Below are 17,169 nucleotides of genomic sequence, written 5' to 3'. Positions count from 1 at the left end.
ATTTCTTCCCAGCCTTTTTTCCCCTCAGTATCTTCACGGGATACCTTTTTCCGAAACATCGACGCTTGGTCGACTGTCGGCTTTCCCCTTCTTCTTAGTTTAAAGCCTGTTCTATTCCTCTCTTGACATTGTTTGCTAGAAGTCTAGTTCCCGCTGTGCTCAGGTGCAATCCATCTCTCCTGTAGAGCTTGCTCTTGCCCCAGAACGTCGTCCAGTTCCTCACGAAGTGGAATCCTTCTTCCTCACACCATCTCCTCATCCACGCATTTATTGATTGTAGTTCATCCTGCCTTTTCACATCTGCCCTCGGTACCGGTAGGATCTCTGAGAATGCTATCTTCTGGGTCCTCATCTTCAGCTTCCTTCCCAGAATCTTGAACTGTTCTATCAGCGAACTTCTTTTGTAGTCTCTCCTGCTGACATCATGGACAGATGGAACCATGGAAGGGCAGGAGGGAAGAGAGCTGGGATAAGATGATGCTAGGGATGGTAAGAAAGGGACATGGAATTATATACTGGCCAGTGGAGAGAGGGACAGGGAGTTATAACCTGACCAGTGGAGAGAGGGAGGGGGATTCTGAAAGTGGTGAGCCATGTGGATGAGGTCAAAAGGAAGATGACGAGTGAGAGAGCAGTGAGTACAGTGGTAGAAATGTGGTAATGGGGAGTAGATAGAAGGGAATAGGAGGCTGGGAAAGGAGTGAGATGGGAAATGGGAGAGCTAGGGACTGAGAGAAGATGGAGAATTGAGAGGTAGCTGAACATTTAAAAAGAAGAAGGGTGAGAAAGAAGGCAAGATTTGAGTGGACAGAAGCAGAAAAGAAAAAGTTAAGAAAGCTGAAAGGGAAAAATCAATACGTTGGAGATAGGCATAAGAAGGAAATAGAACGACAGAAGAAGAGAAAAAAATGGACAGCAGACACTGGAAAGAGAATTAATTGAAGATAGAGAAAAAGCAGAAAGAGAAACTGGGAAAACAAAACATCCAGACAACAAGGTAGGAAAAAATTGTTTTATTTTGAATTTATTAGCTTTGGGATATGTGCATCACAATTATTTTTGTATTCAGTGGTGTACATATACAGCTGATTTGGGGGAGGGACTAGAACCCAAAATTAGTGGATGGGCACCAAAGTTTCTACCCCGCCTGAGTGCAATTTATAAATACTTGAGTCAGTGGGATTCCCAAGCCCTGCCAACTGAAGACATCTTCCTCCAGTCAGGCAACTCAAACTCTTCAAGCTTTGCAGCCAATGGCAATATCCTCAAGCTGACACTGCTTTCATACATGCATGAAAGCCAAAGGGGGGGGAAGGGAGGAGGGAAGGCAGCAGCTCTGCAATATTGCTGCCAGCTGCAGAACTTGGGAAGTTGGAGGGGGGAGGAGGTGGCCGTCAGTAGGTGATGCTTGTGGATCCCTACTAGCTACAACAGGGGAGATATTAATTTTGAGGGAGCCTAAGCTCAAAGTGGGAGGCCCAAAAAAGCAGTAATATTTACCCTGATTAAACGATCCTCCATGTGTGCTGCTGATAGCTGATTCAGCATCCCTGCTTTGATGAGGCTCACCTCTGAAAGTGCTCACCCTAACTGTAATAGAAGTGAATGGGAGAACCTGGAATGGGGATGCGGAAGCCTGTGGCTGCTTCCACTGTCAGCGGTGCACATGGAGGGATCACTCAGTCAGGGTAAGTATTACTGCTTTTTTGGGTTCCTCTCCACAGTGTCCCTTTAATGAAGGTTTATTATTAGATATATACATCTTCTATATTAGTGATTGCAGATTTGGGACCTGCTCAACCTTATTTTTATTCATCGGCTAGTGTTAGTGTTTGTGCGGCCATTGCGGCCCAGGGAAGCCAAAGGTTGGACACCCCTGCTCTAAGGTATACATATTCAGGGCTTCCAGTCTCTCCTTATAATTCTTTTGGCGCAAGCCTCCTATCATTTTTGTCGACCTCCTCTGGACCGCTTCAAGCCTTTTTGTGTCCTTCACCAGATACTGTCTCCAAAACTGAACACAATACTCCAAGTGGGGTCTCACCTTCGTTCTTCTTCTAGTTACGCCTCTCTTTATACAGCCCAGCATCCATCTGGCAGCAGCCACCGCCTTGTCGCAATGTTTTTTCACCTTTCGATCTTCAGACATTATCATCCCAAGGTCCCTTTCCCCATCCGTGCATATCAGCCTCTCATCTCCAAGAATATATGGCTCTTTCCGATTATTAATCCCCAAATGCATTACTCTGCATTTCTTTGCACTGAATTTTAGTTGCCAGATATTAGACCATTCCTTATAACTTTTGTAGATCCTTTTTCATGTTTTCCATTCCCTTCTCGGTGTCTACTCTGTTACAAATCTTGGTATCATCAACAAAAAGGTAAACTTTTCCTTCTAACCCTTCAGCAATGACACTCACAAACATATTGAACAGGATTGGCCCCAGCACCGAGTCCTGAGGGCCTCCACTACTCACCTGTCCTTCCTCTGAGCGACTTCCATTAACCACCACCCTCTAGCGTCAGTCCATCAATCAGTTTCTAATCCAGTTCTCCACTTTGGGTCCTAACTTCAGCCCTTCAAGTTTGTTCAAGAGCCTCCTATGAGGAACCGTGTCAAAGGCTTTGCTGAAATCTAAGTAAATTACATCTAGCATATGTCCTCGATCCAACTCTTTGGTCACCCAATCAAAAAATTCAATCAGGTTCGTTTGGCACAATTTACCTTTATTGGGAGGGTGGGTGGGGAGTGGGAAATGGTTGATTTTGAACATGCAAAAGTTGCATGTGCTCTTATTGTATCATTATACGTTGAATTTACTGTATTGCACTGTTGAAGTTTTAAAAATCAATAAAGATATATATAAAAAAAATTCAATCAAGTTTGTTTGACAAGATGCTGCCTCAGATTCTGCAACCCATTAGATTCTAGGAAGTTCACTATCCTTTCTTTCCGCAACACTTCCATTAGGATATATGCATCACAAATCTTTTTATTGTGTTTAGTGATTTGCGAGATAGCTGATGGGGATGGTAGAACGTGGCACCGAGCCCAAAGTTACCAAATTTTCTCTCCACCCTCACCCTGTCCCCTGCCCAAATGCAAAATATAAATACCTAAGCTGGTAGGGATCTCAAGGTCCTGCCAGCTGAAGACCTTGGGAACACTGCCGATAGCTGCAGAACTTGGAGATTTCTGACTACCAGACTGGAGGTTGCAGCCTTCAACTGGCAAGGCTTCAGGATCCCCACCAGCAACAGCAAGAGAGGTGGCTAATTTTTGGAGGATCTGGGCCCAGTACCCTTGTGTGTTCAGTACAAAAATAAGCGTATATCTATTTTTTATTTCTCTAGTATTTTAGTTCATACTGAGTTTAGTTTCTTGGGGTTCCCAGTTCAATTTCTATTTGTGATCCTGTGTTCTGTATTTGGTCTGTGTTTTTGTGTGTGAAGAAATCATTTAAAGTTGTTTTATGTGTAGTATTAATGGCTGGTGAAGAGATCAAAGAGAGGGATCAGGGGCCCCCTCCTTAATTTCTGCCTTGGGCCCCAGCATATCTAAAACCAGCCCTGCCCACAGTATTTAGAACTTATGTTCTATGATAGCAGCTGGTTGTTTGCTCTCAGTGATATTTCTACTATTTGGAGTTGGATTGTTTCCCTACCAGTAGCGACCGCAAACCTACCCCTGTAAAATATGAAGAAGCTGCTTGATTCCGCCCCAAATCCTTATCTCCACACTGATCTCTGGATCTTCACAGATCTGCACCAGAATCCAAACAACGCTCCACAGCAGCTTGAGATGATCTGAATGAAGCAAAGTGAGGAGGACAGGAACACCTTCATAAACTTTCACCTGCTCTTTTACCTGTGATTCTGCACAAAGGAGACGCAGCAACTCTGCAGTCAACCTAGAAGGAAATCAACAACAAAACCTTTGATTTTCACACTAAACACAATGGCCTTTGGCAAGTAAATAATGTATGACATTTCTGACTGGACTATAAGGAATGCACCAACATTTAGACACCAGAATATCAGTATATGCAGACATGTGTGCACACAAAAATACATGTAAATATTCTGCCTAAGTGCCCCAGTGGCACGACAAGCCCATGTACCATGACTGGAGGAACCCCCATAGACAATATCAATTTATTTTTTAAATGTCTTATTGGAATTTGAAAACTCAAAGGATCCTGTATTTCAGTGTTTCCCGAGACAGTCCTGGAGTAATCCTTTGCCAGGTGTCAGGATATCTACAATGAATATGTATGAAAGAGATTTGCATACAATGGAGGCAGTGTAGGCAAATCATTATTATGCATATTCGCGATGTGGCCAGCATCAGCTAGCTGGCTGGCTAAAGCAAAAGAGCCATATAGACCATGGTGATCGGCTATGTCATGCCGGTGAGCCCAATATTCAATGGGAGATAGCTGGTTATGTCCCGCTCAATATTGGCAGATAGCTGGCCATACTTAGCTGAATATTGGGGTGACTGTGGATATCTTGAAAACCTGACTGGCCAGGGGTACTCCAGGACTTACTTGAGAAATGCTGCTCTGTTTGCCATGTAATAAAGATGCTGAGAAAGCATTTGACAGGGTCGAATGGGGGTGGTTGTTTCATGTTAACAGTGGTTTGATTTTGGGTCTATCATAGAAACATAGAATCATTATGGCAGATAAAGGGCAAATGGTCCACCCGGTTTGCTTGTCTGCAGCATCCACTGTCTCCTTCTTTCCCTAAGAGATTTCACGTGCCTGAACCATGCTTTCATGAATTCAGACACAGTCTTTGTCTCCACCATTTCTTCCGGGAGACTGTGTCACCCAACTACCACCCCTTCTGTAAAAAAAAGTATTTCCTTAGATTACTCCTGCCTTTATGTATTTAAGATGATAATAGAAAGAAATTCAAGTGATATGTACAAGTTTTAAATGATGTAATATTATGTACTTGATGTAAGATGGAAAAATGAATTAAGAATTTGGGAGATTACTCCTGCCTTCTCATTCTGGAGCTTACTTTCAAATGAAAGAGACGTGTCTCATGCACATTTATGTCATGTAGGTACTTAAATGCCTCTATCACATCTCCCTTATCCTGTATTTTCTCTGAAGTATATATTGAGATCTTTAAGCCTGTTCCCATACGCCTCATGATGAATACCACCATTTTAATAGCTTTCCTCTGGACTGACTCCATCCTGTTTATCTTTTTTTTTTATATTCTTTATTCATTTTTAGAACTTACAATAAGTGCATCAAAAAGTAACAACATTTTAACTTGGATACAACACTTAATATTATGCAATAATTCAATTTATAAAGCTTACCTCCCTCCCTCCCATCCCTTTCATAACAAATATAAAACACATACCATATAATAAATTCTTTCCTACCATTCCATACAATTAATGAAAGACCAAACACAACCCCCCCCCCCCAATCTTGCTCTCTTACTATCAAGGGAAAAATGGTATCTATTCATTACAATAATTTGTTAAAGGCCCCCATCTTGAAATTTATTAAAATTCCCTTTCTGTGTGGCTATTGTTCTTTCCATTTTATATATGTGACATAACGAATTCCACCAAAAACTGTTGTTAAGTCTCTTCCAATTTTTCCAATTACTCATAATTTGTTGTATGGCAACCCCTCTCATAATAAGTAGAAGCCTGTTATTCTTAGATGATATTTGGCTCTTAGCCCTCATTGACATGCCAAATAATACAGTATCATATGATAATGCCACCCAGTTTGATTAAACAATTTATTTGGCCCCATATTGATTTCCAAAAAGCCAAAATAAATGGACAATAGAATAATAAATGATCTAAAGTCCCTGCTTCGAGATGACAATGCAAACATCTAATAGACTTAGAGCTATCTAACTTTTGTAAACGAACTGGGGTCCAGAATGTTCTATGTAACAGAAAAAAACAAGTTTGTCTCATAGATGCAGACACTGTACATCTCATCCTTCAAGTCCAAATTTGTGGCCATTGAGACGCAGAAAATTGATGCTTAATCTCAATATTCCAAATGTCCCTAAGACCAGTTTTTGGTTTTTTATTTATAAATCCAGCTAACAATTTATACCATTGTGTGGCCTGGTGTCCCAGAAAGTCCACCTGAAAGCATAAGAACTCCAAATTATATTGATTATTAAGATTTTTCCATTCAGGGAACCCCACCTGAATGGCCTACTTCAGTTGCAACCATCTAAAACTATGATTTACTAAGACCAAATTTATGTTGCAACTGTGAAAAGTCAAGCAGCTTACCATTAGATATAACATCATCTAAAATACATATACCTGCTATCATCCAATACTTCCAGATAACCTTAAATCCGCCAATTTGAATCTTGGAGTTCAGCCATATAGTTTGATTTGTTGATTTATATATTGGAATAGGTGTTAAATTACTCACATATCTTAATGTTTTCCATGTATCTACTAATATTCTGTTTTCTTAATATAACCTAGGCATTTTGATACTGAGAACAAGGCATAATCGCAGAGGAGACATGAGTTTCCATTCCAACCACAACCAATCTGGGAGCTTTTCCATGTTTCTATCTTTTTGAAAGTTCGGTCTCCAGAATTGTTCACAATATTCTAAATGAGATCTCAATAAGGGCCTTACCTCTCCGTATACATCCTAACATCCTTCTAGCTTTTACTGTCACCTTTTCAACCTGTTTGGCTCACTTAAGATTTATTTATTTACTTTCTTATTTAAAAAATTTCTATTCAACTTTTAGCCTAAGCAGATTCCAATATCCACATAAATAAATAGTCTGTGTTTCTATGGCACAACATTAATATCTGTATAAATGTTCTCTCTGTTTCATGAAAAGCACAATCCTCAAATCCACTGGTAGGGTATACAGTGAAAACAGTGAGCCCAAATTTGGACAACCTATTTCATGGAAATCCTGGCAAAAGCAAGAATTTTGGACATTGCAATAAATTATATTTATTGGGCAATTCACATCCTTTGCTCAGTTGAAAGAAGAATTTAATTTGTTGGCCAACAATGTTTTCTTCTATTTGCAGCTCATACACTCTCTTTGGAAATATCTGTGGAATTTAGCTGATTTGATCAGTAGTTGGATGCTTTTTTGCTCAATGCTAATAGTTGAGGGTCATTTTGCTTCCCAATTTTATGAGTGGAGGAGTAGCCTAATGATTAGTATAGCAGCCTGAAAACCAAAGGAACTGGGTTTGAATCCTACTATAGCTCCTTGTGACTCTTGGCAAATCACTTAACCCTCTATTGCCCCAGGCACAAAATAAGTACCTGTAAACAATATGTAAACCACTGACTGTAACCGCAGGAAGGGAGTATATCTAATCCCATCTCCTTTCTTTATATATTATTTCTAGGGATAAGAGGTGGTTGGAGATGGAGAAAATGTTGGGAGGACAATATTGGGTTACAACTGACTGCAGAACAATGGGGCAATCTCTGTGTCTCTATGACGCATACAATTCATTTAGCTTCAGTCATGCAATCTGGAGTGTGGCGTTAATTCATAGAGCTTTTTCAATATCAGTTAAGGTGTTTGAGGCTCATAGCCTGGTTAGTCCTAATTGCTAGTCATGTTATTGTGAAAAAGGAGGGCTTTCCCATATATTATTGAAATGTGATACCTTGTCCCCATACTGGAAAGGAATTTTACTTTAACCTATAATATAGCAATTTATCATTTGTTGAGGGGACCTGTTATGCAGAATAAAAATCAGAATAAAATGTTAAAATACATTACTTACTTTAGCTCTGAAATTGACTGGCACCAGCTGGATATTTGTGATATGATTATGTTTGTCAGATATACTAGAGAGTAATTTCTGAGAGAGAAGGATCTTTGGTTGCATAAATTTGCTGATGTATGGACTCAGATATTTTTGAGGATCAGCAGCTCTCTTTTTATTCTTTGTAATCTGATCTATTTGTTAATAATCATTTTATTAATGTTGTTTCATTATTTATAACCCTCCCCTTTTACAAAACCGTAGCATGGTTTTTAGCGCCAGCCACAGTGGTAACAGCTCTGACGCTCATAGTATGAGTGTTGGAGATGTCACCACCGTGGCTGGCGCTAAAAACCACAATATGGTTTTGTAGAACGGGGGGGATGAATAAAGTTTATGAACTAAAAAAAGGACACAGTCATATAATGTTTCAAGCCAAATAATTCTTAAAATGAGGACTTACCGTTTAGAAAGCAAGTCATATTCATGCAATATCATCAACAGGTTTTCAATAAGGTTGAGCTCACTTATCTTCTCCCTACATTCTGGACTACAAATAGAAAACTTTTAATCAATTTTAGAACATGGAACACATGAAATACATTTTTCTTATCGCATCTCCTACCGACAATACATGCTATAACCTGTCCAAGAATTTTCAAATCATTTTCTGTAAAGTGACTCAAGTGCATCTACTTCCGGAATCACCTGCTTGTTTGTAGAGCTATCATAATCTAGCTGCCATAAAAGCCAGAATCTATCATGATTGGTATAAGTAATTATAGTATGACAAATGTAATATGCTAAGGGAGAATAACAAATACTACAAATCAATCTGCCTTTGCTCTAAATATTCTTTGACTAGGATGCTTTCCTCATAAATGTTTCAGAATATCTTCTATTTTAAACATGACTGGCTATCACTGGCATTTAAGCAGGTATATAAAAACTTTAAGGGGCATTTTTGATAGTGTAACTAAGTCTGACTTTGGACTTATTCTGCAAAATGTCTATCGGGGTGGGGAAACATCCATTTTCAAAACCGCTAGACACCTACATTCTTTTTTTTTTTTAATGACCTGGACATCTTGGCCCTTAGAATATCTAACTTTTTTGGCCATTTTCGAATACAAAAGCATCCATGTTCAAAATGTTCAAATCAAGCTCATTTGGATTCAAAGACAAAGTTGGACAAGTTCCTGCTAAACTGGAATGTAGGCAGGTGAGGCTGGATTTATTTAGAGCACTGGTCTTTGACCTAAGGGCCACTGCATGAGCGGACTGCTGGGCACGATGGACCACTGGTCTGACCCAGCAGCGGCAATTCTTATGTTCTTATGGATGTGGGAGGGGACAGCATTGTAATGGACTGGCCATGCGGACATCCCAACAGGGCAGTGAAGCACCTTAGGGAGCACTGCTGTGAACTTCACATTAAGACAGTCAGGTACATATTTCACCAGAACCCCTTTCAATGTATAATGAGCCCTCCAAAACTTCTCTAAAACCTATCATACCCACCTGCCTACCACCCCAATAGTCCTTATGGTTGTAGGTGTCACTTTTATAGCAGTACAATCGGTTTGGGGTGGGTTTTGGTGGGCTCACTTTCTACCTAGGTCCTCTCTATGGTTCACTGGCCCACCCACCAGGCTACTTAAGACACCTGAGTGTCGCTCTGCTAGGCTTTCCCATACCAGGTGCTGCTGTTCTAGAGACACAAATATGTACTGTTTCATTTACATCATTGGGGGTGGGGGGTGGGAGGGGTCAGTGATCACTGGGGGAGTGTAGGGGGATCATATTTTTATTTCTCCAGTAGTCATCTGGTCAGTTTAGGTACCTTTTAGGTCCTTATTCACTCTTAAAACAGGTCTAACTCTGAATATCTAAATGACACCCTGGATGCTTTGAAAAATCTATGATTATCCCTGCAAGATGTCCAAGTGCTAAACCCAGCCGAATCTCACCCAAACCACACCTCTTACACCCCCCCCCCTTAAAATTAGTTTTGAAAATCAGTACTTGGACATTTTGGTGATTAAAACATCCAAGTACCAATTTATACTGATTTTTGGACTTTATCTCTTTTGAAAATGAGCTCTTTTATTACTACTTTATATATAAACAAGAAAAATAGATCACTGTTGTTGCCAAAATAAATCCTAAATTATAATTGTTGCACATAATTGTTCAAATGTAGGCAAATCAGGTCATATATACCGTGTTTCCTCTAAAATAAGACAATGTTTTATATTAATTTGGGGACCAAAAAACACATTAGGGCTTATTTTCAGGGGGCATCATTTTTTTCATGTACAACAATCATCTCTCCCTTCCTCTCCTCCACTCAATTCTTCCTTTCCTTTCTATCCCCCTCTCCGCATGTGCAATATCTTTCCTCCCCTGTCACCCATCCCCCTTGTGCAGCATATTTCTATCCCTCCCTCCCATCCTCCTGTGCAGAGAATCCCACTGACCCTCCTACCGTGAGACTGACATACCTTCACTCCAAAACCTCCAAAAACAGCAGTTGTAGCATCTTTAAAAATCATGCTAGGGCTTATTTTCAGGATAGGTCTTATTTCCAGGGAAACAGGGTATTACGTAATTATTTATAATTGGAAGTATATGTACATTCATACCATTTCTTTCCAAGAAAATGGATATTTTGGTGGTATTTGGTGTAAATAACTATGTGAACAGGCTACATACCCCTCAGCTCTTATTTCTATCTCAGAGGAGATCAAGGAAAATAAATCTAATACAAAAGTGTGGTTTAAATATTCAAGGCCTTGGGAGCATTTTGGACTCTTACTAAAATTGGAAGATGACACGCAAAAGTCTCCGAATTACAAGTGACTGAAAAGGCAGATGCAATGTGGATCGATGCCTTAATAGAAACTGGATTCGGTACCTTGTAGCCACAAAATGCTATGCTTAGGTAGGCTTGGTACTGAAGAAAACAGCAGCTAGAAGTTGGTCAAAAAGACTGAGCTGGTTTCTGAGATATAGATGAAACCTCACGGAATGAAAAACCATCAATGTCAATGCAGAATGTCGATCAAATTCCTTCTTATGTAAATCTGTGCCGTGGAGTCCATAGGAAAATAAAGTTCAAAGACTGTTGGAAATTAAGAAACTAGAGCTGGAATGTTGTGCCATGGCTAAGGAAAGTTCAAATTTAACCTGCATTTTTTTATAAAAAGCTTTTGGTGCCCCAATGAAGACCTTCGATGCCTTGATGGGAAGAAGAATATCAGTGTTTCACGTGGATTAGAAACTAGCTGGAGCATAGGAAACAGAGAATGGGGGTAAATGGACAATACTCAGAATGGAAGAACATCAACAGTGGGGTGCCGCAGAGTTCGGTGCTCTTCAACATCTTTATAAATGATCTGGACATAGGAATGACGAGCGAGGTGATTAAATTTGCGGATGATATGAAGTTATTCAGAGTAGTGAATATGCAGGGGGACTGTGAAGATCTACAACATGACATAATCAGGCTCGAGGAATGGGCATCGACATGGCAAATGAGGTTTAATGTGAATAAGTGTAAGGTGATGCATGTCGGTAACAAAAATCTCATGCACAAATACAGGATGTCCGGGGTGGTACTTGGAGAGACCTCCCAGGAAAGGGACTTGGGAGTTCTGATCGACAAATCAATGAAGCCGTTCATGCAATGTGCGGCGGCAGTGAAAAGGATGCTAGGAATGATAAAGAAGGGGATTACAAACAGATCAGAGTAGGTTATCATGCCACTGTACTGGGCCATGCTGCGCCCTCACTGGAGTACTGCGTCCAGCACTGGTCACTGTACATGAAAAAGGACATGGTACTACTCGAAAGGGTCCAGAGAAGAGCAACTAAGATGGTTAAGGAGTTGGAGAAACTGCCGTACAGTGAAAGATTAGAGAAACTGGGCCTCCTCCCTCGAACAGAGGAGATTGAGAGGGGACATGATCGAAACATTCAAGGTACTGAAGGGAATAGACTTAATAGATAAGGACAGGTTGTTCACCCTCTCCAAGGTAGGGAGAACGAGAGGACACTCTCTAAAGTTGAAAGGGGATAGATTCCGTACAAACATAAGGAAGTTCTTTTTCACCCAGAGAGTGGTAGAAAACTGGAACGCTGTGCCGGAGTCTGTCATAGGGGAAAACACCCTCCAGGGATTCAAGACAAAGTTCAAGTTCCTGCTGAACAAGGACATACGCTGATAGGGCTAGTCTTGGTTAGGGCGCTGGTCTTAGACCAGAGGGTCGCCGCGTGAGTGGACTGGTGGGCGTGATGGACCACTGGTCTGACCTAGCAGCGGCAATTCTTATGTTCTTAACCAATGAATGTAAAAGGGAGAAAGATGATACTCCCTGACATCTTCGGTACCACTCCAGTGAAAAGGAATATTACCATGCTCTGTTAAAAAGTAAGTAGGTCATAGCTGATGTAAATGATGCAAAGCAATGTGCATAAAATCATTGATCCTGGAACAAATATCCTGCACCGATATCAATGGTGCCGCAGAGTGTCGAGGGGTGGGAGACCTCAAAGAGTATGCATCCCCAGTTAGAGACCCCAACCTACATAGAAGGAGGACATCGGTGTTGATGTAGAGTTATTCTTCGATGATGTACACCCATATTCTTGGATCCAGGACAGGTATCATCGGCGTAAACGCCGCATTACAAAAAAAAAAAAAACTGCTACTGCAACAAAATACTGCATTAAGGCTTGATGATCATTGATGTTACAATGCAAGAAAAACCTGGATATGCTATACCTAGGGCCGGCGAGGTAAATGCTCCGATGCTCACAGAATTTCTATGAGCATTGGAGCATTTACCTCGCTGGCCCGCGGTAGATACCTCTACCGCGGTTTTGTTAAAAGAATCCAATGTAAGGCCTGCCTTTTTTACTGTAGAATTTGAATTGCTAATTTTAGGTTGAAGAAATAATTAGAAGGTTGGTTTTTCATTAAAATATTGTGTGGAATTGTGTGAGTGAGCTGTGAAAATGAAGTGGGGAAAATGTAACTTGGTATAACGGAGAAGGATGGGAGGGTAGTATGCTGTGTATATTGTATCTTTGTGAGGGTAATTTGTTTCAAACATATTTTGATGAGGGACAGAAATCAAAGGCCCATAGTCTATAAATGATGCCTTAAGTTAGGTGCCAGTAGGCACCATACCTGCACCTAACTTAAGTGGAAAATGCCATTTAAAAATGATTTTGTTAAAAAAAAAAAAATGTGGGCACCTCCTGGTGCCTAGAAAAACGGCACCTAAATCACAGCTATGGAGGCACTTTATGACACCTTACATCACAGTAGGTGTGGCTAATGCCAGAAGTGGTATTAGTTTTGCAAGCGTTTCCGTAGCCGTGATTCACGTGAAAGGTAGGCACCGAAAATAATGGTCTTTAAAGCCCTGGCCTACCTTTCTGGTGCCTACCTTTCATAAAGCCACAATTCTAGAAATGGTGCCATTGCACGATTGACACATGATTGGCAACATTTTTTTAGGCAGATGATGACAACGGTGCCGTTTATGGAATCCAGCCCACATATAATAAATACTATCATTTCTGAAGAATTCCAGGGGCTTTAGAAATACAAATACTAATTCAAGTCGCTGAAAATGATCAAAACTGGGAGAGTTGTGTCCTTCATGAAACTTACTCTTTTGAAGCCCATTTTGCATGAACCCAAATTTTTGGCAAATAGGTTTGTAATGATCTTTGATAATCTTACCTTTCAACTAAACTTGTAAGAGCAAGGAGAGCACCCAACAGTACATTGTTATCCCTGGCTGCCAACAGTTTCACTAATGTCTGGAAAATAAAGATTTTTAAGTCAAAATATAAATATCCAAAGCTACTTTCATGATTTCAGGTTGGAGTTTCAATTTCTCTAGGAAGGGCAGTATTGCAGATTTATAGATTGATCAGCCTTTCAGGGTTGCCTAGGTCAGATGACAACTCTAACTGCATTTTTCTGGTTCCTGAACCTAGTATATGTAATCTATTTTGCATGAAATAAGTACTGGGCTTGGACTACTCTAACCCAAGCGACTTAGTCCTCAAGGGCCACAAACCAAGTAGGTTTTTATAACATTCTAATACATATGCAACAAAGAGATTTCAAGTTTCAGGTTTATTATAGCTTGATATACCGCATATCAGAATGCATCTATGTGGTTTACAGTTATCTAAAATTATTAATAGGAAAGAAATGCTCTAATTATCAAATAGGAAAGAGGAAGCTTAAAAGTTCATACTCATGCTATTTTGAGCAGTCACAAACCTAGATGGTGGCCCCATCCCTAAAAACAGGTATAATTCCACAACACTCAATTTCCAAATGTTTTGTGTTTTGTTTTGTTTTAAGTTTATAAGGCAGCTGTAAGTTTCTGATAAGAATAGTCAAAGCACAGCTAGTGAGATAAACTATTCCAAAGTGTAGGCTCCTTTGCATTAAAAATGGAGTGAATATCTTTCTGAACTGAATGCAGGACTCAATATGATGTATAGTGAATATGCAGGAGAGAAAAAAATAAGGGAAAGCCAGTAGACTACATTTTGTGTATCAGTCCTAAGATCTTATATGTTGTCTTAGCTGGTACTGATAAGCAATGTTCTGATTTGAGAAAGGTGGCATGACCCTAGCGTTTTGCTCATTAGGTTATCTTCATAGTAGTATTTTGAATATATTGAAGTCTTTTGATATTAGTCAAACAAAGACCATGAAAATAAGGCATTGCAGTAATCCAAGTGACTCAAAACTAAGGCATGAATCAAAATACGAAGTGACTTTTAAGGAGTTAATCAAAATACGAAGTGACTTTAGTTTGAAAATGCATTTTTGAAATTGTTAGACATAAGAACATAAGAAGTTGCCCCCGCTGAGTCAGACCAGAGGTCCATCTTGCTCAGAGGTCCGCTCCCGCGGCGGCCCATCAGGCCTAGTGCCTGAACAGTGGTCCCTGATTAATTTTGTAACTTACCTCTAATCCCATCCCTATAATCTACCTTTACTCTTATCTGTACCCCTCAATCCCTTTGTCTTCCAAGTACCTATCCAAAGCTTCTTTGAACCCCTGTAGCGTGCTCCTGTTTATCACATCCTCTGGTAGCGCGTTCCATGTATCCACCACCCTCTGTGTGAAAAAGAACTTCCTGGCGTTTGTTCTAAACCTCTCCCCTTTCAATTTCTCTGAGTGCCCCCTTGTACTTATTGATCCCCTTAATTTGAAAAATCTGTCCTGTCTATTTTTTCTATGCCCTTCATGATCTTGAAGGTTTCTATCATGTCTCCTCTAAGTCTCCGCTTTTCCAGGGAGAAAAGCCCTAGCTTTTTCAGTCTGTCAGTATATGAGAGGTCCTCCATGCCCTTTATTAGCTTAGTTGCTCTTTTCTGGACCCTCTCAAGTACCTCCATGTCCTTCTTGAGGTACGGCGACCAGAACTGAACACAGTACTCCAGGTGCGGGCGCACCATAGCATGATACAGTGGCAGGATGACTTCCTTTGTCCTGGTCGAGATACCCTTCTTAATGATACCCAACATTCTGTTTGCTTTCCTTGAGGCCGTGGCACACTGCGCCGACGCCTTCAATGTTGTGTCTACCATCACTCCCAGGTCTCTTTCAAGGTCGCTCACCCCTAGCGTTGATCCCCCCATTTTATAAGTGAACATCAGGTTTTTTTTTCCCTATATGCATGACCTTGCATTTCCCTATGTTGAAACTCATTTGCTACTTTTTGACCCATTTTTCCAGTGTTGTCAGATCTTTTTGGAGATCTTCACTGTCCTCCATGTTATTGACCTTGCGATGTAGTTTGGTGTCATCCGCAAATTTAATAATCTCACATTTTGTTCCTGCTTCCAGGTCGTTAATGAATATATTGAATAGGAGCGGTCCCAGCACCAACCCCTGTGGAACTCCGCTTGTGACCCATTGCCAGTCTGAGTAATGTCCCTTTACTCCAACCCTCTGTTTCCTGTCCGCCATAGATTTTCAAAGAATTAACAACATCCAGTTTGCCTATTAAGAGTAGGATCTACAAAAAAGGCATCTCATTTGAAAGAGAAAAGTAAAGCATATCAGGGTTCAACTTTAAAACCTATGAGAATATAATCAATCAGCAATAGAATCCAGTTTTTTTATTCAATACTGCAATTGCATGTGGTAGACTTGAATCTAATGTACAAATAAGTAGGATATCATCTACATATATGAATGCAATGATGTCTAGTGTTTGGATCAATGATGCAAGTGGAGAAAGGAGGATATTAAAGAGAGTAAAGGGCCATTACTCAGACTGGCAATGGATCACGAGCGGAGTTCTACAGGGGTCGGTGCTGGGACCTCTACTATTCAATATATTTATTAACGATCTGGAAACGGGGACAAAATGTGAGGTTATCAAATTTGCTGATGACACCAAACTCTGCAACAGGGTTAGAAACACGGAAGACTGTGAAGACCTACAAAAGGACCTAACGAGACTGGAAGACTGGGCAAAAAAGTGGCAAATGAGTTTTAACGTGGAGAAATGCAAGGTCATGCATGTAGGGAAAAAGAACTCGATGTTCAACTACAAAATGGGGGGAACACTGCTAGGGGTGAGTAACCTGGAAAGGGACTTGGGGGTGATGGTCGACTCATCACTGAAACCATCGGCGCAATGTGCGACAGCCTCAAAGAAAGCAAACAGAATGCTGGGCATCATCAAAAAGGGTATCACAACCCGGACGAAGGAAGTCATCATGCCGCTGTATCGCGCAATGGTGCACCCGCACCTGGAGTACTGTGTTCAATACTGGTCGCCGTACATCAAGAAGGACATGGCGGTACTCGAGGGAGTGCAGAGGAGGGCGACTAAGCTGATAAAAGGTATGGAAAATTTTCCATACGCTGACAGGTTAAAAATGCTGGGGCTGTTCTCCCTGGAGAAGAGGAGACTTAGAGGGGACATGATAGAAACCTTCAAAATCCTTAAGGGCATAGAGAGAGTAAATAAGGACAGATCCTTCAAACTGAGGGGAGCCACAAGCACTAGGGGTCACTCAGAGAAATTGAAAGGGGACAGGTTTAGAACAAATGCTAGAAAATTCTTTTTTACGCAGAGGGTGGTGGACACATGGAACGCGCTTCCGGAGGAAGTGATAGGCCAGAACTCTGTACAGGGGTTCAAGAAGGGTTTGGATAGGTTCCTGGAGGATAAAGGGATAGAGGGGTACAGATAGAACTTGAGGTAGGTTATAAAAGTGGTCAGAAACCACTTCACAGGTCGCAGACCTGAAGGGCCGCCGCGGGAGCGGACCGCTGGGCGAGATGGACCTCGGTCTGACCCAGTGGAGGCAACTTCTTATGTTCTTATGTAAATATTTATCA

The 17,169-nt window shown here is 40.8% G+C and overlaps 1 protein-coding gene across 5 annotated transcripts in view; it reads right to left on the bottom strand.

Moving 5' to 3' along the window:
- The window catches only part of NEK10 (NIMA related kinase 10), a 514,569-nt gene that overhangs the window by 367,087 nt on the left and 130,313 nt on the right, over positions 1–17,169 (bottom strand). For all 5 annotated transcript variants that reach the window (XM_033930152.1, XM_033930153.1, XM_033930155.1 and 2 more), the window contains exons 10-12: positions 13,524–13,603; positions 8,232–8,318; positions 3,687–3,911 (exon numbers count right to left, since the gene is read on the bottom strand). In XM_033930152.1, the coding sequence (XP_033786043.1) occupies positions 3,687–3,911; positions 8,232–8,318; positions 13,524–13,603 (392 nt within the window). The remainder of the gene's footprint in view (positions 1–3,686; positions 3,912–8,231; positions 8,319–13,523; positions 13,604–17,169) is intronic.

Source organism: Geotrypetes seraphini, chromosome 2 (genome assembly GCF_902459505.1).
Source record: "Geotrypetes seraphini chromosome 2, aGeoSer1.1, whole genome shotgun sequence".
In the NCBI taxonomy this organism is placed as follows: domain Eukaryota; kingdom Metazoa; phylum Chordata; class Amphibia; order Gymnophiona; family Dermophiidae; genus Geotrypetes; species Geotrypetes seraphini.
The sequence above is the reverse complement of the archived record's forward strand: the minus strand, read 5'-3'. Positions and strand labels throughout refer to the sequence as shown.